This window comes from Medicago sativa, chromosome 5 (assembly GCF_051527215.1).
Source record: "Medicago sativa cultivar Bolivia chromosome 5, Bolivia_mono, whole genome shotgun sequence".
In the NCBI taxonomy this organism is placed as follows: Eukaryota; Viridiplantae; Streptophyta; class Magnoliopsida; order Fabales; family Fabaceae; genus Medicago; species Medicago sativa.
In genome coordinates this window covers 14,114,527-14,137,672 of record NC_140753.1, presented here as the reverse complement: position 1 = coordinate 14,137,672, position 23,146 = coordinate 14,114,527, and the positions used below count along the sequence as shown (strand labels likewise).

The 23,146-nt window shown below is 34.1% G+C and overlaps 2 protein-coding genes, 1 long non-coding RNA gene and 1 other non-coding gene across 6 annotated transcripts; 2 read left to right on the top strand and 2 right to left on the bottom strand.

Moving 5' to 3' along the window:
* Positions 1-1,121: 1,121 nt before the first annotated feature.
* Positions 1,122-5,063, bottom strand: LOC146920314 (uncharacterized). 2 transcript variants are annotated; one of them, XR_015011738.1, is made up of 7 exons: positions 4,485-5,063; positions 3,856-4,130; positions 3,602-3,763; positions 2,127-2,256; positions 1,795-1,974; positions 1,588-1,701; positions 1,122-1,473 (listed from the first exon to the last, which is right to left on the bottom strand). It is a non-coding gene; the product is annotated as an uncharacterized LOC146920314 (long non-coding RNA). The 2 variants fall into 2 exon arrangements; XR_015011737.1 differs by having other exon boundaries at positions 3,602-3,681.
* A 3,311-nt stretch (positions 5,064-8,374) lies between these two features.
* Positions 8,375-14,275, top strand: REP (Rab escort protein). Its single transcript, XM_085713708.1, has 9 exons — positions 8,375-9,240; positions 10,556-10,678; positions 10,785-10,884; positions 11,073-11,111; positions 11,231-11,468; positions 11,586-11,661; positions 13,098-13,290; positions 13,451-13,531; positions 13,851-14,275. The coding sequence occupies exons 1-9, from the start codon at positions 8,540-8,542 to the stop codon at positions 13,950-13,952; spliced, it is 1,653 nt and encodes a 550-aa protein (XP_085569834.1). The 5' UTR covers positions 8,375-8,539; the 3' UTR covers positions 13,953-14,275.
* Positions 14,276-15,991: 1,716 nt separating this feature from the next.
* On the bottom strand, positions 15,992-16,206 carry LOC146920312 (small nucleolar RNA U3). Its single transcript, XR_015012901.1, has one exon. It is a non-coding gene; the product is annotated as a small nucleolar RNA U3 (small nucleolar RNA).
* A 1,543-nt stretch (positions 16,207-17,749) lies between these two features.
* On the top strand, positions 17,750-20,695 carry LOC146920311 (stearoyl-[acyl-carrier-protein] 9-desaturase, chloroplastic-like). Of its 2 annotated transcripts, none has more exons than XM_085713705.1 (3): positions 17,750-17,969; positions 19,056-19,560; positions 19,876-20,695. In XM_085713705.1, exons 1-3 carry the CDS (start codon positions 17,851-17,853, stop codon positions 20,434-20,436), a joined length of 1,185 nt encoding a protein of 394 aa, XP_085569831.1. In that variant the 5' UTR covers positions 17,750-17,850; the 3' UTR covers positions 20,437-20,695. The 2 variants fall into 2 exon arrangements, with proteins under 2 accessions (XP_085569831.1, XP_085569832.1); XM_085713706.1 differs by having other exon boundaries at positions 18,096-19,560.
* The last annotated feature ends 2,451 nt before the right edge of the window (positions 20,696-23,146 follow it).

The following is a 23,146-nucleotide window of genomic DNA, read 5'->3' as shown; positions in this document are numbered from 1 at the left end:
ACTATGTATACATTGGTCTACCTGAACACAATCACCCTTTTTATATTTTCATTGTTTGAATAACTTGTTAATTATGCTTTTTATGTACATGGATGTTCATGATATGATCTAATTTCAATTGATTGCAAACCCCGACTTTTACAATTTGCCCTATTTATTTTTCCTTTACGTATTTATTGATTATGTCTATTGACTAAACAATTTCCTATAAGCCGTCATACACACCGGTGAATTAAACCACTAACAATGGTCATCTGATTTTTTTTTTTGAATCGGCCAAATATTATTAACCAACAAGCCCGTGCAAGGCGCACTAATAAGCTTGGGTGGAAAAAAAACAAATACAAGGGGAAATCGGTTGCCGCTAAAACGCCGGCTCGAACAAAAACCCCTTAAAAACCAACCGAAAACAAAGAACTACCCAATCGGACCCAAAAAGGAAGGCCACGGATGCAGCAGAACCCACAAACACGCAGCTGCACCAACACCAGAAGAGAAAACAACAGGCCAAACAGGTCCCTCGGATCATGATGCTACCATATACTTGAGACTGACAAGCATACCTTAGCCTCATAACCGAAGTTCCCCCACCAAACAGCTGCTGTCTGGCTAAGCGAAGCAGTAAAACACCCAAAAACCAGCAGGATAAAGGCTTAAAACAGTCCAGCAAGGAACCCCCACAACCACCTCACACCGCACAGCAAAGATACAAGCTCATACAAGCATCACACCTACCTTCTACCTTCCCTACTAAGGCATGATATAGGGTCCCAACTCCACTCATAAAAGAGACAAACCGGGAGTTGCGTCCTACTCAAAAGCCACCTCCAAGATAAAACTTTAATATCCTCCACTATTTCCTCTACCACAACAATGGTCATCTGATTGTTTACTTGAGCTTTAATTATCCTAAGTTTGTTACAAAAAATAATTAGTATAAATTGTGACACCTTGGCATATGCACATCATTCATAGTATAATTACATAGTGATAACCTTGACAACCTAGGAATTCTAATTACTAGATCGTCTACCCGTGCTGCCGCACGGGTCATATATAGTTAAAAACATAACACAATAATCTATATAATAAACATAAATTATTTGATAAAGCACTATGAATGAGTTAAATTTAATCTCTTATAAACGGCGAATGGCTATGAATACGTTAACAATGCCCTTAGCAATAGTATACATACGCAATCACTATTGGAGCATATAATAATGTATCAACAATGTCATAAAACATATAATCAAAAGACATATTGTCGAATAGGTCCCGTAACGATATTAGTCATAAAAAAAGTCTTAATTGAAGATGGGCTCAGCAATATTAGTCATCAACAGTCTTAATTGGAGCATACTTCAATAATGCATTAACAATGTAATAAAACAGCTTCTCAAAAGATCCATTGACGGATAGGTCCTACACCGATAACGGCTAAACAACATGCAGAGTTGTCTTCCAATTAACCTGCCATGAATAAAAAATGCAGACAATTTTAGAGGTATGAGTGTTTATATTAACAAATATAACTTAATAGTAACATGTTAGAGACTGAAACCTGCATAATAGAATTGAACATACCTACTGAACTCATGTCCTTTAGATCGGCAGAAGGCTTGAGCAGCTAGTATTGTTCATTAGTGGTTTAAAATGGTGTATGTATTGCTAATAACAACACTTACATTTTGCATTACCCTGCAAAAATAAGGTAACAACTTTAATTATCATTTACGGTCAAGCACCATTAAGGATAGCTTAAATTATGATGAATATCAGCGCACCACTTACTTGCATCTATGCCAATGAGCATATTAGCCAAGCAGCAACGCCAATTTCAATTCAGGATTGAAAAAAATCACAAATTGAGGAAAACTTCTTTATATACCACATTTGATGTAGTATTGATGCAATTGTCGTCTTCATATGGCAATAAAACTTTCAAAAACATTCAAAAAAATTAAAAATCACCTGCCAACATTCAAAAACATAATTAAAAATCACCTGCCAACATTCAAAAACATATATAGTTGAGAGGTATTAATGCTTTTACAACAGGTATATATATCAACTTGCAGGTAATGTTTCAATAAAAAATCTGCCAGTTTCATATTTAAACATACCAAAAAATGTTTGTAGACTTCAAAGCATAAACAAAGTGTTCCAGCAACTTTACACAACGTTGTTAGCTTATGTGTGGTCCTGTATTTCTGCGCCAATTTAATCTGAACACAGACACCAGAGCAAGGCAACCTAATGCGCACATGTAAATACACATAAAAAATGAGATTGCCTGCGTAGAAAGAGTTGCCTTCTAAGTAGTTCTAAAGACTATATGTGTGTCCCTTACCAAATCAAGTAGCTAACCCAAACCAAGTTGCAAACTCATTAGACCATTGAACTGAACAAAAGTGCATTTCATAAAATAAAATAAAAACGAATTTCTAGCTGAATTTATTTTCGCATCAGAAGACAAACCAAGGGGGAAGAAGAATCACCATAGCAGCAATGAAAAAAACAAACTGAAGCGGAGAGATATATCCATTATCTACCCCTATATTGCCTATCCAAAAAGTAGTAGAGCTATTACTATATTTGAACATCAATATAGTTTTACTTGCAAAAAATCATATCATAGTAAGATAGCTTTAAAAAGACTATAGAAATTGAGGTAGAAATAAGCATATCTAGTAAAAGTTTAAAACTATATACACTTGTTTGTTAGCTATGTTGAGTTTACTAATTTGTAGTTCCATATGAAGTCCTTGCAGTCACACATGGCCCTAAATGTTAATTGATTTTGCAATATTTTATAGTCATCATTCATACAGACTATTTAAATAAGAAAGAAATAAAATAACTATATTTCCTACCTGCAAAGGGCAATACATCGTTGAAAATGAATGCAAATAGTTTATTAAAACAACAAATTGACAATTGAAAATGTACTCGTAATATCTATAGTTTACTGCATATAGCAATAGAAAAGTAGTAAAATACAATACCTTGGAGACTAATTTAGTTACTATAATTGAACTTGCAAAATGTCAGTAAGTTAATATGATAGAATTGAATTTATAGAAAAACATTATCCTGTATATATTCATCTTTTGGATTAGGCCCGACAGTCGTATTGCACACACATGTCAAAATGAGAAAGGTTACAAATTCACAGGCATGATTCTGCCAAAACAGTCAAAATGCTTCCTATCAATGATGTACCAAGTTCACTTCCATAAGTACGGTTTACTTTAATTGGACTATATGAGCCTTAATCAAGATATTACGAAAAATAATATGGATAACAAATAAAAATAATCATTCATTTTGATTCTTAAGAGCATTATTCAAAAGCCATAAATTTTGTAGACAGGAAGCATTATGTCTAATTCTTAAATGCAGTGGTCAATACTTACGGTTCATTTTCATGATACTTATTCCAAAAATATAGTTTCCTTAGAAATTGATAAACAAACTTTTTCTTCTTCAAAATGAACCAAAAAGTACTTACAGCCTAAATTAGCCAATTTCTTTCTTTTCGTTAGTTCACTGTCTTTAATTACTTGGACAAAAGATTAAAACAGACTTAAATGTGCACCTGCACTTGGAAGTTGAGAATAACATCTAAGTATATTTATAAAGTGCAATGATCGCTTTAGTTTTGAACACAAAAGGCACCTGCAATGCATAATTATGAGAAGATTAGTTATCCTCATGCCTATACATTCTCAAGCCAAGACTTCTTGTTCATCTTCAATATCTAACATTAAATTAAATAATAATTAGTCACCATACATAAAAAAAATATGTTATACTTCTTAGTTTTTAGAGTACAAATACGATAAAGAATACCTCCAATTGCAACAAATGATGGAAATCCAACCCAAGGCTTCATGTGAATGCTACCCACCATTTGAAAATTGCAAACATTCCTACTATGTCAAATGTCTGGATAATACATGTCTACTGTCTATTAGGTAGGCAAAACCATATTAATTTTTCCTTCGTTGATGCATCTCGTTCTGCATTTGCAATCAAAAAAGGTTCTATAGCTCCATTTATTCCAAAAGGAAAGCTCTGATTTAGGATCTAATTTGATAGAACCATTGAGTAAGAAAATATACTACCTGACAGAAGAGGAATTTAAGATTTAATTGACAAAGCAAGAAAAAGCACAAAAATAATTTCATGTCTACCAAATCAAGAAAATCCATTCCAAAATTCAGAGTCATCAAGTTTGTTGATTTGTATGACAACATAAAGGTATTGAAACAAATTTATATTGTTAGTCAAAAATCAAGAAACAACACATTAAAAGCTCCAATACACCGATTCATTCTAACCAAATATATAATGGAGTAACAAATTTAGAAAAAGTTACATGAACAACATCATCATAGATGTGGATTTAGGATCAATTCAAATTCAAACAAAGTTCTTAAATCACATAATTAAAAAGGGGGTTAAAAACAATTTCTTACATGTAAATCCTTTGAGAACTCAATGAACACTATATTCGTAACCCACGTAGACGATTGGGCTTCTCCATCAAACAATCACCATTTTGCCGCCGTCTTTGATCCATCAGATTTTGCATTCAAAGAAATCAAGTCGTCACCTCGCCATTTGATTCTCAAATCAAAATCGAAGAAAGAGAAAGATGATTAAATGATTGAATCAGTAAAAATAAGGAAATCGGAAACCAATTGGGTTGGCCATGGTGAGGGAAGCACGATCATGGAGAGATAGAGGGAGAGACAACTCACCGTGGCAATAGAAAATGATGTTATCTATTTGTTGTGACAATACATGCAGTAGGAGAGATGCACGACAAACCAACACATGGGAGACCACCGTAGCTGCAAGATCGTGGAGAGAGAGAGAGAACTGACCGCAAGGTGGTGGTTCAGAACTGGTTATGGTGTTCTCCAATCCAGCAGCACCGCATGAGATTGAAATGGGAGTGTAGATAGAGGAAGAGCAAGAGATGGTAATTTGAGAGAGAGACCGGTGATGAACATAGGGGTGCCTTGGAAAGTGAAGAGAGAGAAGGGTGCCTTGGAAAGTGAAGAGAGCGAAAGAGGCTGAGGTTTGATCAAGGAGTGAGATTTGATCAACGGCTGATATGATAACCTCCCCTAATTACAATGATCTAACGGTCTGCATAAATTGGAGCCAAAAAAGTAGGGTTAGGGGTTGGGAATTAGGGTAAGCATGTTTGCTAGGATTAGATATAAAGGATAGTGACAACTTAGGTGCATGTATGTACCTTAGCATGATTACGTAGAAAGAAAAGAAAACAAGGGAATTGGAAACCTCAACAAGTTTATTTCTATTAAATAACAATTATGACCTTAATAATGACTATAGTTTAATGGGTAGTTTATTTTGGGTGAGTATTTTAGGTGATATTGGAGCTGCTTTCGGCAGAAACGATATTCCAACAACTTTCGAAGAACTCGAAGGTAAAAGGAATTACTACTAATAAGTTTTAAAGATTTTGCACAAGTTATTGTGTATATTGCATTACTTGTACGAATCACTTCCTAAGAACTACGAACAAGACAATAATGATGCTCATGGGAAACCATGGAGTGGTGCTCTAAAGGATCAATTCAAAAACCAATCGAAGAAATATCTCTATGAGAACAATTTTTATAATGGAAAACTGTGTAATTATTCCAATTTTAGCATGCTTAAAACTGTACACAAACTTTCTCCAAATGATCCTGATTGACGATGGGTTATAGCGAAAAAACGAAAAATGTTAACGGAAAATTAACGGTGTTAATATAGAAGGGAGCTATTAATCTATATGATGAAAACTTAAGGGGAGTTAGTGTTTGTTTTAAAATTAGAGGGGATGTTAGTGTCATTTCAATAGACATTAGAGAAGGTACGTGTAATTATCCCTTATTTCATTAATATGATTTGACATACGAAATTGTTTTCAACCGTCGATCCACCATCTTAAAACTCTTCAAAACGTTTTTTTTTTCCCTTCAAAAAACAAATTTTAAAATATCTATTTAATCTATTTAACTGGGTGCATACATGCGAGTGCATATAACTTGCATGCACTCACAGAGGTGTCAAATGGGCTGACCCGACCCGGGCCCAAGAGGTCCGACTACATAAATGGGCCAGCCCGGCCCGACTCAATTATAATTGGGCCGCATATTCTAGAGTCCGGCCCGACCTGTGTGGGCTATGGGCCAGCCCGGCCCGACCCGTTTATTTTTTACCTTTAAAATTTATTCACTTTTTTTTATATATTTTTTACATATTAGTCACTCATCAATATTTTTTTTCCTAAAATATGATTGGATGAACATAAAAGTGCAAGTAATTTTTACACTAACATTGAATAGTAATGAAACTCTGTATTATTCATTCAATTAAATCAAATTAATAATTTATAAACTTTAAAATTTTAAAACTTTAAGCTAAATTCATTCATTTTTATTAAGTTTATTTATTTAAATATTTTTTATTGATAAATTTTAAAATAGTTGATAATTTTTTTCAAAAATATACTATTTTTTTAACAAAAAATCAAATTAAATAGTAATACTGGGCCGGCCCAAAGCCCGATGGGCCAATCCGGCCCAATTTTTGTATGGGCTAAATGAGCTTGGGCCAAAAATGTGTGTTTTTGGGCTAGTTTTTAAGGCCCGACCCGGCCCAAAAATATGGGCTTTTGGGCCGGCCCGTTAGCCCGGCCCATTTTTGACAGCTCTACAAGTCACAACATATATTTTACACGGGTTAATAGTGTTTTTCACCCCTGTAATATAGGCCATTTCCGGTTTTCGCCCCTGTAAAAATTCCGGTTTGATTTATGCCCTTGTAAAATTTTTTTTTTCCGGAAAACACCCCTCCCCCCTCCAACTCAGCAGATTCGCTGACGTGGCGCTGACTTGGTTTTTTTTTTTCATTTTTTAATGCCACGTGTAAAAAAAAAAATTCCAGGTCATATTTTTTTTAAAAAAATATTTAAAAATAAAAAAATCCAAAAAATAATAAAATATTCAGTTTTTTTTCCAGAAAATTAAAAAAATCGAAAAAAAATAAAAAAAATCATAAAAATAAAAAAGTTTTTTAAAAAAAATTTAAAAAATCGAAAATAATTTTTAAAAAATAAAAAATCCAAAAAATCATAAAAACATTCAGTTTTTTTAAAAAAATTAAAAAATCGAAATATAAAAAAACAGAAAAATAGTCATATTTTTTTTCCAAAAGATTTTAAAACCGGAAAAAAAATAGATTTTTTTGAAAAATTTAAAAATTAGAAAAAACCTATTAAGATTGTTTTTGGAAATTTAAAAAATCAGAAAATATTATCAGATTTTTTTAAAATTAAAAAGATTTTTAAAAATTCTGGAATTTAATTTTCAAAATACAAAAAAAGTAAATTTTCAAAATTAAAAAAAAGGTCAGATTTTTTATAAAACATTCTGGAAAAAAAAATAATTTTTAAAAATCTGAATACAAATATAGAAAAATTCAGATTTTTTATTCGAAAATCTTATACCACAATTTTAATAAAATATTGCGAAAAAAATCATATCATTCCAAAAATTATTTTTTTTGCCTAATGATTCTAACAAAAATCCATTTTGGGGCTATAGTAAGACTTTTTATTCTCAAATAATATCAAATGGTTTTGCCATCGTCGTGAAAAGATTTTATGAGATTTATGATTTATGATTTCTACCTCCTCTAAGGAAGACCTTTTTTTTAATTTTGAAAATTTACTTTTTTTGTATTTTGAAAATTAAATTCCAGAATTTTTAAAAATCTTTTTAATTTTAAAAAAATCTGATTATATTTTCTGATTTTTTAAATTTCCAAATACAATCTTAATAGGTTTTTTCTAATTTTTAAATTTTTCAAAAAAATCTAATTTTTTTTTCCGGTTTTAAATTTTTTTAAAAAACTGAATGTTTTAATGATTTTTTGGATTTTTTATTTTTTAAAAATTATTTTCGATTTTTTAATTTTTTTTTAAAAACTTTTTTATTTTTATGATTTTTTGGATTTTTTTATTTTTTTTCGATTTTTTTAATTTTTTGGAAAAAAAACTGAATATTTTATTATTTTTTGGATTTTTTTTATTTTTAAAAATATTTTTAAAAAAAATATGACCTGGAAATTTTTTTTTACACGTGGCATTAAAAAAAAATAAAAAATGAAAAAAAAAGCCAAGTCAGCCGCCACGTCAGCGAATCTGCTGAGTTGGAGGGGGAGGGGTGTTTTCCGGAAAATTTTTTTTTTACAAGGGCATAAATCAAACCGGAATTTTTACAGGGGCGAAAACCGAAAATGGCCTATATTACAGGGGTGAAAAACACTATTAACCCTATTTTACACCGTCGGTCGATCACATATCAGTCAAATGTTCGTGTAAGGGAAAATATATGCTGGCGAAACGACAACTACAAGGTCGTTTCCTTCAAACACACAACTTTCCCACCCATTCTTCGATTTCTCTCACGGCACAGACGGCGAATAACCACCACGCGCCGTCGTTGCCATGACCGAAACCTTAGAATCCTCCCCCTACCCTCCAATAGACCCAATCAACTTCGATCTTATTATCGTCGGCACCGGCCTTTCCGAATCCATCATCTCCGCCGCCGCATCCGCCGTCGGAAAAACCATCCTCCACCTCGATCCCAATCCCTTCTACGGTAGCCATTTCGCTTCTCTCTCCTTCGAAGATCTCATTTCTCACCTCAATTCTCCTCCCAAATACATCACCGCCACCGCCACCACAGACAATTCCGACTACACCACCGTAAATCTCATCCAGCAACCTATATTCTCCGATGCGGAGTTCAATTCATGCAATTCCATCGAAGAATCCCAATTCCTTCGCGAAAATTCGAGAAAATTCAACCTCGATTTAGCAGGACCTAGGGCATTGTTTAGCGCGGACAAAGCAATCGATTTGTTGTTGAAATCAGGTGCTGCACAGTACTTAGAATTCAAAGGAATCGATGCGAGTCTTGTTTACAATACGAATGAGGGTGTAGTGAATGTTCCAGATTCACGTGGAGCGATTTTTAGAGATAAGAATCTTTCGCTTAAGGAGAAGAACCAGTTGATGAAGTTTTTTAAGCTTGTTCAGCAACATTTGGGTGGTAATGAGGATGAGAAGATTTCGGAGGAAGATATGGAGAGTTCGTTTGTTAGTTACTTGGAGAAGATTGGTTTGCCGTCAAAGATAAAAGCGTATTTACCATTTCTATTTGCTAGTGAGAATTTGTTTACTTTACATGTTTGTTTCATTTTTGCATAGCAATGTAGGAAATTTATATGCCATTGTTTGTTTGATTGTTCTAGTTGATTATTATAGAATAATAAGGTGTATGTATAATATGATTATGTTTATGTTAATGTGTTAGTTTTGAGATGATTGCATAACTTCATTGACTGTTGACTTGAATTATGGATGGTGATTTATTATCTGATAATTACCAATGTTCTGGAGGTGGTAGTTTCTGCGATTCCATGTTACTCTTAGAGCCAGTCATTTGGCATTTTATTCTGCATGCTGTTGAAATTTGTGGCTTCTAGCTTGTTATTTAATCACTCTAACTTTTCTGTTTCCTCGTAATTTCTCATGACGTACTTTGAAAATCATAATCAGATCCCCTAACCAATGTGATTTTACACAAATGGGATAGTATAAGAGACTCTTTTGGACACCGTTGATATTTTCGCCCCAATAACTGGTGAATTGATGCTTGACTAATTTATAAATTCTATTAGTTGTCTCATTCCTACTGAAGCTGTTACTTTTTATACTCATAAGGCTTTGTTTGCGAGTTGGGAGAGGAAGGGAGGGGAGGGGTTTGGAAAAAATTGAAGGAGCAAGTGAAAGAAATAGATGATATCGAGAGGGGAAGGCTTTGGGGTTTCATTTTTCTTCATAATACAAAACCCTCATCATTTGGGGGGAACTAAAAAATTGCATTGAAGGAAGGTTTTGGGGGGTTTTGGAGGGTTTACATGAATTCTTCAAATCTAATCTAAGTAGTTGTAATATTCTTAAAATTAAAAATATATTAATCACAAGCATTAATTTATCATTTTCTAAAAAATTACTCTTTCAAAAAATGTGAAAGATTTTCCCATTTTCCCCTATATTTCCAACCCTCCAAAGCCTTCCCTTCCCTTCCCCTCCAAACTCCCAAACAAAGCCTAAGTGAAATCTGATGATGATTAGATAAAACGTCTCCAAACTCCCAAACAAAGCCTAAGTGAAATCGGATGATGATTAGATAAAACGTTTGAAAACTTGAGATGTTTGGTGGTGGCTCAGTTTGTATACACTGTATGCTTAAACAATCTGGTGGGGTGTTGTATATATTTTTCTTTGAAAAAGTTAAATCGATCACCTTCTCATGCAATGAAGAGTACTATCTTGTTTGATCTTTCAATGGTATTTTTGAATAAAGTATGTATAGCCCAACTGTTTATTGTGCATGCATAATTTGTTGACTTGCGTAAGTACACTAAGATAAGGCCTCTTTGTCTTCAACAGGATTCTTTTGTATGCTATAGCCATGGTAGATTTTGATCAAGAAAATGGTGGGGTTTGTAAAGATTTACTGAAAACAAAAGATGGAATAGATCGTTTAGCTCAATACAGCTCATCGGTTGGAAGGTGAGTTCTTATTCAATTTGTTTCATGGTGTTACATTTGCCTTGATGTTTTATTCAAGGGATCCAAATTAATATTTTTCAACTGATACTTATCTTTGTTTTTTCAGGTATCCCAATGCCCCGGGGGCTTTGCTTTATCCTATTTATGGTGAAGGGGAACTACCACAAGCTTTTTGTCGTCGTGCTGCTGTCAAAGGTTGCATTTATGTAAGTTTTAAAGGATTTATGAATTATGTGTGTGTTTCAAAAAAATTCTAAATAACATTTTATCATCTTTAAATCTTTCATATTTTTGTTCTATACATTTTTATCAAGAAAAGCAATCACGATTTAACAATCCTGTTGTAATTGAATTTTCCATACCTGGCATATCATCTTAAACTTTCGTGTATCAGGTTCTCAGAATGCCAGTTATTTCCCTGCTTGTAGATAAGGTGCGTAAATAATTCTTTGACGTGGGTTTTTTAATTAATATTTTTGATAAGAGACAAGGTTGAATATCCCCAAGTGCAAAGCAATTTCATCTTTGTCATTTTTATAACAAATGTTGCAGGTTACTGGGTCATATAAGGGTGTTAGATTATCTTCAGGTCAAGATTTATATAGTCATAAGTTAATCCTGGACCCATCCTTCACAATTCCATCAACTCCGTCTTTGTCTACTAAAGATTTTTCGCTCCAGATGTTGAGTCAGTTAGACATTAAAGGAATGGTTGCTAGGGGAATATGCATCACAAGGAGTTCCATAAAGCAAGATGTATCAAATTGCTCTGTGGTTTATCCTCCTAGATGTAAGAAAGTTTTAATCTCTGCATTTTGTAAATCAAGGGCATATTAAACATGAGAGAGAAAGTTGTTCAAAAAAACATGAGAGAGAAATTAACTTTTTTTTCTTCTCCTCCTTCTAGCTCTGTATCCTGATCAGGTTACATCAGTCAGAGCTCTTCAGATAGGATCGAATCTTGCTGTTTGTCCTGCGGACACGTAAGTTATTTTACTTGATAAAAATGAAATGCTCCTATTTGTAGTACCCTTTTCTTTTCTCCCCTTCTTTAAATCATGGTTTTTGATGTCAGATTTTGTTTCATCGTTTTATATAGATTGGAACCTGGTATTCGTGTAGTATTGCAGTGTTGCAAGCAGTTTATTTTGCATAATAGAGTACCTAAATGATTTAAATATTTTTTTTCAAAACTTCTGGGTCTTGGTTCCACTTGGATCATAATCCTTTCTTGAAGTAAAATGCTTAAAACCCAGTCAACCGTACTCACTCTGCAAGTTACCTCCGGAGTTCAAAATTAGTGTAAAAAACCCTTTGTATGAGTGAAGCTAAGGAAGAGAGGCTGAGAATTGAGAAAGGCAGGACTTTAGTAACTGAGATGTTTTTGAAAAACCCAAATTGAAACAGCTGAATGATAATCCCATCTTAGAGTTTGTGGTTGAGCCTAACACTACCTCACAAAACCGGCTTTGTGTTAGGCTGCACATTCTAAGATGGTATCATAGCCGGTTTTGTGAGGTTGTGTTAGGTCCAACCACAAATTCTAAGATTTTGCAGTATAAAAATCCAAGGTAATCAAAATTGGATTAGACAGTCTTACCGGGAATTGTTCATTTTTAGCTTAGTATTTGTATTCTGTTTGGTATAAGATATTAAAAATTAATAAAAAATGTTTTAACTATTACCAGTCGGACCCCAGTCCAACCCCGGTCAGGCTATTGAACCTTAGAGGAGTGCTAAGGACACTCTCTTTCTTTTCAACAATCTCTTCACTCCAACACTCTAAAGTGCAGGGCTCACATTGATTTCACTCAATTAAAGAGTTTAGAGAGTGTTCATAGCACTCCTCTTGAAGCTTATACCGGTTCAATATCCGGTCTAGTTTTAATTACCTTGTAAAAAACATCAACCTCACAATTGCCCCGCTTCACTCCACATTATCCAACATTCCAATGCGAACCCATGACACCCGTCTGCACAGGAGATGAGGATGCTGTATTTAGTGTCAACCCCGTAGTAGCGTAGCCCCCAACATAAATGAAGCCATGAGTTGAAAAACATGACCAAACTCATTATTGCAATAGTGCAATGAACCCAATAGGCCAATGGAGTGAATGAACCTAGCTGGCTAGCCATCGGCTCCACATTATCTAACACCCTAATGCGAACCCAATAGGCCAGCAAGAGCTAACCAAATCGGCCTGGTCCATGTACTCTCAAGAACTAACATTGAAAAATATTTAGCTCTTATGCGTATTTTATTTGTTTGTTTTGGTTTTAGCTGTGAATTCCCTGACGTTTAATTTTATTTATATCATCATGCTATGTATTTTGGTTGTAGACTTTAAGATAGTAACAGTTTCCCTTGCCGAGTGAACTTTTGAACTTAAACTAACCATATTTGCCTTTTCTTTCTCAGCTTTGTTTTATACTTTTCCACTTTGTGCAATGATGCCGATGAAGGAAAGAAGTTACTAAAAGCATCCATGAATGCTCTTCTTACACCGCCTGTATCTGGAAACACAGAAAGTTCTCCCAATGTTCAAAGTGGAAGTGAAGATAAAAAACCTGTTGTGCTCTGGAGTGCCTTTTATATTCAAAAAATAACTTCGGTATGCTTCTAATACTGACTTGTACACAGATTTCTTTATTGCATGATGTTTCTTTTTATTAGGCAGCGTTTTAAGAATTTAGTCTAGAAAGAGGCGACGCAGACACATGTGACATTGATATGGACACCCTTTCCTTGACAATGGATTTTTTCTATTTCAGAGTAAATTTGAAGCTATCAGTTCCACTCCGACACCGGATGGAAATCTAAACTACGTTGACCTTTTAGATGAAACTGAGAAGGTTTGTCTTTATTCTTCCGTTAATTTTTCAGTGTATGTCTGTAAGATTAATGTTGCTGTTAATTAATAGCTACACACTGTCTCTTAAGCCTTTTATCTTGAGTGTGGTCTTGAATATCTTGTTACTAAGATTGAAAATATGAAGAAACAAAAGAAATCAAGTAGCTGAATAAGTAGGGAAATGAGTTGAGAAAATCTTTTTGCTCAAGCATCTATACTTTGACACGATGACCGTGTAAAAACCAAAAGCTAGTTATGATCATTAATCGATAATTATCAGTGTCACTAATGCTACTAGTTTAATGATGGTATTCTTGCAGCTATTTGGTCAAATGTACCCCAATGAAGAATTCTTTCCAAAGACGACATCCCCTGAAGATACCATGGATGATGATGATAATGGGATTATTATGGAGAACTAATCAAGATCAAATTGCCTTGCACAACTCATTGAGAACTACACCCAAGATCTCGGAGAAAGGGAGTTATGAAATTATATGCACATTCGCAGATAGATTGAAGATATATATTAAAATTGTTGAGGAGAATGGTTACGGGTCCTGCTTTTTGTGTGAACTGAAAAATAGGGGCCGGACCTTCAAGGCAGGTTACAAAGCAGTCGTTGGTGTTAATTATGAATTTTTTGTGAAGCATAAAATACTGATTCGGTGTTGTATATGCATTTAAGAACGTTTGTAGAACAAATTGCTACTCAATGAAGGTGTGGAATCTTGGAGGTTTCAAAGCTGGTAGGGGCTGAAGTATAGCGCTCAAAGTTCTATAACTAGTACAGTAGAAACTCTTTAATTTGATACTCGGTAAATTAATAAACTCTCTAAAATAATAAATTTGTCCGGTTCCGACTTGGGCTAATGTAAAAAATTGAAAAACTCGATAAAATAATAAGATAATAATTTTTCGGGAGATCCCTTTATAATTTTCGGTCCCAAGAAAATCATAAATTAATAATTCATAGAAACTGAAAAAAAAATATATTAAGAATACATTGAACACATTTGTTCCTCTATGCATATGAACACAGTAGTTACTAATTTACGATGAGTCCCAAGGTTCGCTGCAACGTAATTCTAAGAGGCATAGACTAATTTGCCTTTTTGTTTGGCATGTACAGTATAATTACTGAAAAACTCTTTAAATTAATAATTATTAATTTATCGATAAAATAATAACTCTCTAAATTAATAAATTTCTCCCATCCCGACATTATTAATTTATAGAGTTTTAACTGTATTTGGAAAACGATTTGATTGTACTTTTGTATAAAGTTGCTTATGACATGTGTGAATCTTGCAAAAATATCAAACTGAAGACAACAATATAGATTGTACAAAGTACAAACACACTTGGGAAAAATTTGACTGTCTTAACAAACTGATTCCAATGTCTTTTTTGAATAACTATTTTTTGAAGCTAGTTGTAGATAACTTAACATGTGCTTTTAGTACAAGATAGCATAATCCTTTAATATGCGACTTTTAAAAACTCACGACAAGACAAACATTTACCTTATTAGATTAGAATTTAATTTACATTTCCATTTCCTTCAAAAAAACAAGCAAATTAAAAGCAATAAACAAGTAAATCATCAAACTAGTTCATGAATTTGTAGAGCACATTGAAATAAGTCTCAGCCTTTATTCAATTAAGTCCCTATATTTTAATACATTATAAATTTAATCTTTAGTATATTTTTTGAAGGATTAATATCAGTATAATTTGATAGTTGGAGAGCGTCCAACTAAATTAAATCATGAATTAATTTGGTGGTTTAATAAAAAAATGTTGGAAAGAAAGAATATTCACCAAAAGGAAAAGAAACCTGCTCAACAGGTGTCACAGTCACAATGTCACTTAGTTGCGTGGCAACTCCATAAACCAAACTAAACCACTTTACCAAACTAAACCGAAAAATAGAAGAAACAAAAGCACTTTTCTGTCCTGTCTACTGGAAATTTGTAATGCATGCAGTTTATCTTTGCTAGAGGGAATGGAGCCAAGTTCCCTTTTACTGATCATACATCAACACCACAAAGCTTCCATGTTCTGTTTTGTGAAGCAAGGTAATATCAATCCTCTATAAAAAATCAACTTCATTGTTCTGTTTTTTCTTTCATAATAATTCTATTGCAAAACATTTACATAAGTTTTGGATCAGTTGAAGAAAAAAAAAGAGGAAATAATTCTATTGCAAAACATTTACATAAGTTTTGGATCAGTTGACGAAAAAAAAAGAGGAAATAATTCTATTGCAAAACATTTACATAAGTTTTGGATCAGTTGACGATAAAAAAAGAGGAGTCTGTCACACAACCGTGTGACCATCCCGGTCAGTTGAACTTGGCCGAGAACGATCATCTACAGCTGAAGATGATGCACACACCATCCTGGCCGTTAATCATAACGGGTTTGTCGCAAAAAACATGATAAAAAAAAGGTTTTGAGTCTGTCAGACAACCGTGTGACCATCCCGGCCAGTAGAACTGGGCCGAGAACGATCATCTACAGCTGAAGATGATGCACACACCATCCTGGACGTTAATCACGCTCTGATCACACGGTCACAGTTCATCCACCAGACGTATGTTCCTGTCTCCTTAGAAATCAAGGACACAGTAGTACGATCCTATAGAACAGATCCTGTTCAAGTAAGGTCGTGCTTTGATATGCTGAGTTTCAGGTATATAAACAATTAAAAGTTTTTATTATTAAGCGATGTGGGACTAAGTTTGTGGTTTTTGTTTTAACTCTTGTTTTATGGGATTTATTTTATATAAAATGCTTTCAAGATTCTGAAACAAAACAAAAGCAGTTCTGGTGGTGCTACCGTTTCAAGAAGCTTGGGCCTATTTTCAGCTTTTCATGATTGATAAGATTTTACAACTAACATTAATGAATATGATAAGATTTTACAACTAACATTAATGAATATCTTTCCTTTCCAGTGCTATTTATTGGTAGTTAGCAGTGGCTAATACTTTAGTGCATGTTTGAATTGACACTGAACTAGGTGAAATCACCGCGAGCCACCATGATTTTGGAAAAAGGTGCAGCATCAACAAAACCACGGTGCCACCGTGATTTCGTCAAATACACCATGATACTGTCCAAAAGATTGTCTTTGATACAACAGGTACTTATAATATATAATATAAAATATTTTTAAGTCAAAAGAGTTAAACATATACTTAAAATTTATGCAAAATGAATTTCCTGCAGTTAGTTATCTTATCACAGTTGTTGATAAAGGTTGAATAGTTGAAATTTTGAGTTTTTGATTGGTCAAAGTCGTGATATAAGGCATCTGATCTTCATCAATGGCTTAGATAGACTGATTGCAATGACAGAATCCACATTGAAAGTTGTGGAAAATGAGTTCCTTGCAATTAGTGATGTCAGTCAGTTTATAAAGATCGAATGATTGAGATTACGAGTTTTTGATTGGTCAAAGTCATGATGCGAGCCATTCGATATCTATCAACAAAATACATGACTTTGATAACATTATTAAACAGAATGTTGTTCTATTGTCAACAATTCTGGTCTTGCAAACAAGGTTTGGAGCTGACTTTTAGAACTTCACACCATGTGTCCATTCTCTTTTCTTAAATAATAAAACAAAGGCTTGTTTGATGGTGTAAACTTTGGCAATAAAATGCAAATATGCATTTACGAGTCGAGGAGCCATTTCAAAACAGCATTCACAAGTGCAACAATATGAATTGTACAATGAAGTGTTTGTTGTTCTATGCTTTTAAAAAAGTTAAATTGATCACCTTGTTGCGCAATGAAGAGTTATATCTCATTTCATCTTTCATTGGTATTCTTGAATGATGTATGCTAAACTTAATAACTGTTATAGTGCATTATGCATAACCATAACCAGTTGACCAGCGTCAGTCAGTACACTAAGATAAAGTCACATTGTCTTCATTCTTGTGTATTCTATAGCCTTGGGGTAGATTTTGATCAAGAAAATGACAAGGTTTGTAGAGACTTACATAACACAAAAGACAGAATAGATCATTTAGCTCAATATAGCTCAGCTGTTGGAAGGCGAGTTCTTACTCAAGTGATGATTGATTATGGTTAATATTTTTCAAAAGATACTTGTCTTTTCCCATTTTGCCCCTCACCAATTATTTTTAATTATTTTCTAATTTTTTTTAATAACAACATTATATGGCCGTCCCTTCGCATTGTCCATTCTTGCCTCTGCCTCACACACATACACGCATACTCTCTCAAATCCGTGATTCCCAAATTCATCATCTTCTTCTTCAATTGAATCCGAATCCAACAATGGCACCTCTCAGAGCAACCCCTTTCCCTACACAAACATCCTCCTTCTCTCTCCCTCAAATGGCCAGTCTCAGATCTCCCAAATTCCTCATGGCTTCCACCCTCCGTTCTGGTTCCAAGTCAGTAATCCCTTCCCTTACTTTTTCATTTCATCTTCAATTTTCATTCTCAATTTTTGGTTTGGTGAAATGATTGTTGGGGTGGTTCAATTGCATTCAAGTTTTTTTTTTTTTCCTTCTTTGCAGGTGAGGATATTCAGGATGCTTGTTTGGTTCAATAATTTAATTATATTCACAACGTTCTTTCTCATTATTATTTTTCATATTATCACTTGTTATGGTTACTATTCCACTTTTTTTTTTTTCTTTTTTTTTGCATGTTTCTGTCAGTAACGTATTTAATGAATTTACCCTATGTTTTTCTCTAGTATCAGTACACCTTAGTTTTGTTTTTTTGATTGTATTCTATGGTATAAACGTATATTCCCTAGGTGACTTCACCATAAATTCAATTTGGGAATTTTTTATTTCATTTCTATTCAACATGAATCTCTGTCTGTGTGTATAATCAATTATAAATTTTGGAACTTGTTGGGTCAATACTCTACATTACTTTCTGCTTGATTTGATTTGATTTTATTTTATACGCTTTCTCTCTTTCTTGGTCTTTAATTCATTCATGCATATGTGAATTTGATAACTGTTTACGGAAATTGGTCATACAGTCGCGTCCAAGAATGGACAGCTCATTAAAATTAGATTTTTTTTTTTTTTTTTTTATGTAATTCTAAAAATACTGAACTTAATTCTGGACTGTCGATTTTGATCAGACTGGCATCGACTTGCGACTGCCGGATTTGCTCACTGCAGCAAATCCGGGTCCATGTTTACCGATTCTTTTTTTATGATCATCTACATGGGAGTATTGGTAACACCTCTAGTGATTTGATTGATTAACCTATGCATTTATGGTGCTGGTATGCACTGCATATTCTGCCAAATTGTCATTTTGATGAACTCTACATGGGAGTTTTGTGATGTTGTTTCCATGAATGATAGTGATAATTTAATACATAAATAAATTATTTTGCCTGTTAAAAAAATAATGATATTAATACAGTCTGGTATAAATCAATTCGCAAACGTAAGGTCATTTAAATGGTGCTGTACTGTTGCTCTAAAAAGTCATTTTATATTACTTTGCAGAGAGGTTGAAAATATTAACAAGGCTTTCACACCTCCCAGAGAAGTGCATGTTCAAGTAACCCACTCTATGCCTCCCCAAAAGATTGAAATTTTCAAATCGTTGGACGGTTGGGCTGAGGAAACCTTATTGACCCACCTTAAACCCGTGGAGAAGTGTTGGCAACCACAGGATTTTCTGCCTGATCCTTCCTCAGATGGATTCGAAGAGCAAGTGAAGGAACTGAGAGAGAGGGCAAAAGAGCTTCCGGATGACTACTTTGTTGTTCTGGTTGGAGATATGGTCACAGAAGAAGCTCTTCCTACTTACCAAACTATGCTTAATACTTTGGACGGGGTTCGTGATGAAACAGGTGCCAGCCCTACTCCCTGGGCTATTTGGACAAGGGCATGGACAGCTGAAGAAAATAGACACGGTGATCTTCTTAACAAGTATCTTTACTTGTCCGGACGTGTTGATATGAGACAAATTGAAAAGACAATTCAGTACTTGATTGGCTCTGGAATGGTAAGATCCTAGTTAGTTTCATAATAAATTCCATAATCATGCAAATGTTAAAGGAACTATTACATCCAACGTTATCGCAGTCAATATAATACAGAGAATGTGCTTAAAATGGACATTTTATCAACTAATGTCTAATGCATCCAGATGCATCAATGTGTCACTGTCAGTATAATTCATATTTATGTTTTGAATTTCTAGAACAAGGTCAAACTTCCATGAAATTCATTCTTGACTCAAAATAGTATGCTTGTTGAATCTTGTCATATTTATTGTTTATATCTCTCTAATTTTGGATTGATGGAATTTGATGGATAGGATCCTCGGACTGAGAATAGCCCTTACCTTGGCTTTATCTACACTTCATTTCAAGAGAGGGCGACCTTTATATCGCATGGAAACACAGCAAGGCTTGCTAAGGAACGCGGTGATTTGAAGTTGGCTCAGATCTGTGGTCTGATTGCGTCAGATGAGAAACGCCATGAGACTGCTTACACAAAGATAGTGGAAAAGCTATTGGAGATTGATCCTGATGGAACAGTTATTGCTTTTGCTGACATGATGAGGAAGAAAATTGCTATGCCAGCACACCTGATGTATGATGGCCGAGACAACAACCTGTTTGATAACTATTCTGCTGTTGCCCAGCGCATTGGAGTCTACACTGCCAAGGACTATGCTGATATACTTGAGTTTCTGGTTGGGAGGTGGAAGGTGGCCGACATAACGGGACTTTCAGGTGAGGGACGAAAGGCACAGGAGTATGTTTGTGGGTTGCCACCAAGAATCAGAAGGCTGGAGGAGAGAGCTTCAGCAAGAGCAAAGGAATCATCCAAACTTGCATTCAGTTGGATTCATGATAGGGAAGTACTACTCTAAGCATAGTAAGGATCATATTAAATCTTCCAGCAACTCTACTTGGAGCAATGTTGAATAGTTGAAAATTCAGTTTGTCATTTTTGTTTGTTGAAACAATTGTTCTCTTGCGTGGTCTGTTAAGCATAAGCAATCAGGAGGCAGCTGTAGTAATAGGAATGCTATTTTTTTTTCCTTTTCCTTGTAGTAGTGATATGTTTCAAGTATAAGTTGACGTTTTTATCTTGCAATTTTGATGATAAAGAAAATTTAGTTAATGGTCCGTGCATGCGTGAAAAGTCCTTTAAAGGCAATTTTGATTGCTGTTGGAACGATTTGTCCTTTATTCTTCTTTGCGGTCACCGGAATACTTGAGTTGGTGCGAATGGCATGCAAATTTGTTGCTTGTAGCTTCATTGGAATAAGGCTATCTTGGTATCTTAATCTTAATCTTAATATTAGACCTTTTCATCACATGTTTATAGTAACATTTGCCACATGTCACTTGCTAAAGGCATCCACCTATTAATCAACAATTCACAAATATTTAGCTTCTTTTAGCTTTCGGCAAAATGGGACCGCAGAGTAAACTAGGCGGGAGTTCAATTGTTTTGAAATTCAAATCTTCACTAGGAAACAAAATCAGTTCTGTCTGATCCATATATTCCACAATTTGATTCTATTTCCTCAAATTAAGGCTCAAACTCCTCTATCTCTGCTATCCACACATTTTCCCTCAAAGTTTCAAATGAACATCCCTCTCATTCTACATCCTTCATTCCTTCCGACTTCTCCAATTCAATCCTTGGCAGAGATCCATGGCTACTTTCACCAGAAGGCCTCTTCTCTTCTCTTTCATGGTATTTTCTGTTTTGCTTTCTTTGTGCAGAAAAAATGGTGAACCACAAAATCAAAGAAATGCCGAGTACGATGAGGAACGAAGGTAGCAATAGCCACATCAAAACCCCAAAAGAAAGCGTTGCTGCCGATTGCGGAAAGCGAGTCTCGTGGTTATTGTGGATTTTCCCATCAGATTAGCATCTATCATGGTTTTTTCCTTTCTCTTAAATTCCCTTAAATTTCGTTCTCAACTTCACTGAATCTGTTCATGGATTATTGTTTTGATACATTGACTGTATGAGTTTAATGTTTTTTTTTTTTTATCTTCACACAAGTTGTAGAGTTGATATCTTAACATTTGTATAAATGGTGTTAATAGTTGATGATTTGATATCTTGAGACGCTGCCTAATTTTGTTTAAGTTCTATGTTTTAATTCTAAGCTGCTTCACAAGGTATGAGGCAGCGTCTCAGCTGTGGATGCAGGCTCTGACGCCGAGGTAAGGTGGTCCGTGCTCCAGTATATATTTCTACATCTTCAAATTCACATTTATCTTTCACTCTCTGTTTTTTTCGCTTTGTTTCCCTCTCTGTTCCAACAAACACTATGGTGGCAGCCTCCGGCGTGGAGGTAAGGGCTTCTAGATTTTTTTACGAGTTTTTGTTCAATGTTTTCTATTTCTGATTTTGTTATATGTTTTTCTGTTTTTTATTCTTTTTCCGATTCATAAATTTCATAATCATGTTTAGTTACATGTTCACCTTTTTTGGTCGCTCGATATTAGTATGTTGTTTCACTTGAAGAGTGATTTGAGTGTTATAAAATTTAAAACTTCTAATGATTGGAATTGTTTTTTTTAAATTTAGGTGATTTGAATTGATTTTGAGGAAGGATTTTAAACCTTTAGGTAAGTTTATTTATTTATTTATTTATTTATTTTTTTGACAGATCCTACTATGTTGACAAGTCATGCTTAATTATATCAAGATAACTTTTTTGAATGAACATGGGTTTAACTTCCAGAGAAGAAGAATAACTTTTAAAGATCACATTTTTTTTCATTTAAAGCATTGTCCCACGTTTGCATGTTCTAATGTATTTTAAGAAAATATTGTTGTGTGATTAATGGAAAGAAAAAGATTATAAAACCACGAGTTGCGTAATGATTTCATGTTGTAATTTGAGATATATTGCTCATAGTTTTTAGTCCAGACATGGATATGAAAAGAAATTTGATGGTGGTGAATTGAAGTTTTCTTTTTATTGGGAATAGGGACGTTATTAGCAATTTTTTCTTTCAACTTTTCCTCTTTTATTGTGAATTTATTTAATGTGTATTATGTATAGGAGGATGTGTTATGATTAGAATAATAAACATAGTTGGTCATATTTGGTAATATGGAATTTCTGCAATGTCTCTAGGTTCTTGATGAGGAAATGGTGAATTACTCGCAAACACAGTTCATTTAAGTTCTTATTCATGTTGTTTCATGTGTTTCATGTTCTAACTTCGAGATATTGAAGAAAGAAACCTCTTTATCTTAGCCTCTTTCTTTGCAAGGAAAGCTTCAATGAATGTTTAATGTTCTAGCTTTGAGATATTGTAGAAAACTAAATGATTTAAACACATGAAATTGAAGAGAAAAGATTAAACATTTCAAATTAAATAGGTGTGTGGATGAGTGAACAGAGGAAACATGTGAGAACAGGTGGGTGTCTGATAAAGTCACACAGCGAACTATTCTTTCGCCTTTTGTTTTTGTTTTTATTGGTATTCTTCTTGCTTAAGAAGTGTCAATCCTTTACCATTTGTGTATCTGTCCAATGTTTGCAAAATTCCCTATTCTAATTCCAAGTGTAGGTGGTACTTGAATGTCGATGGTAGAGAGACAAC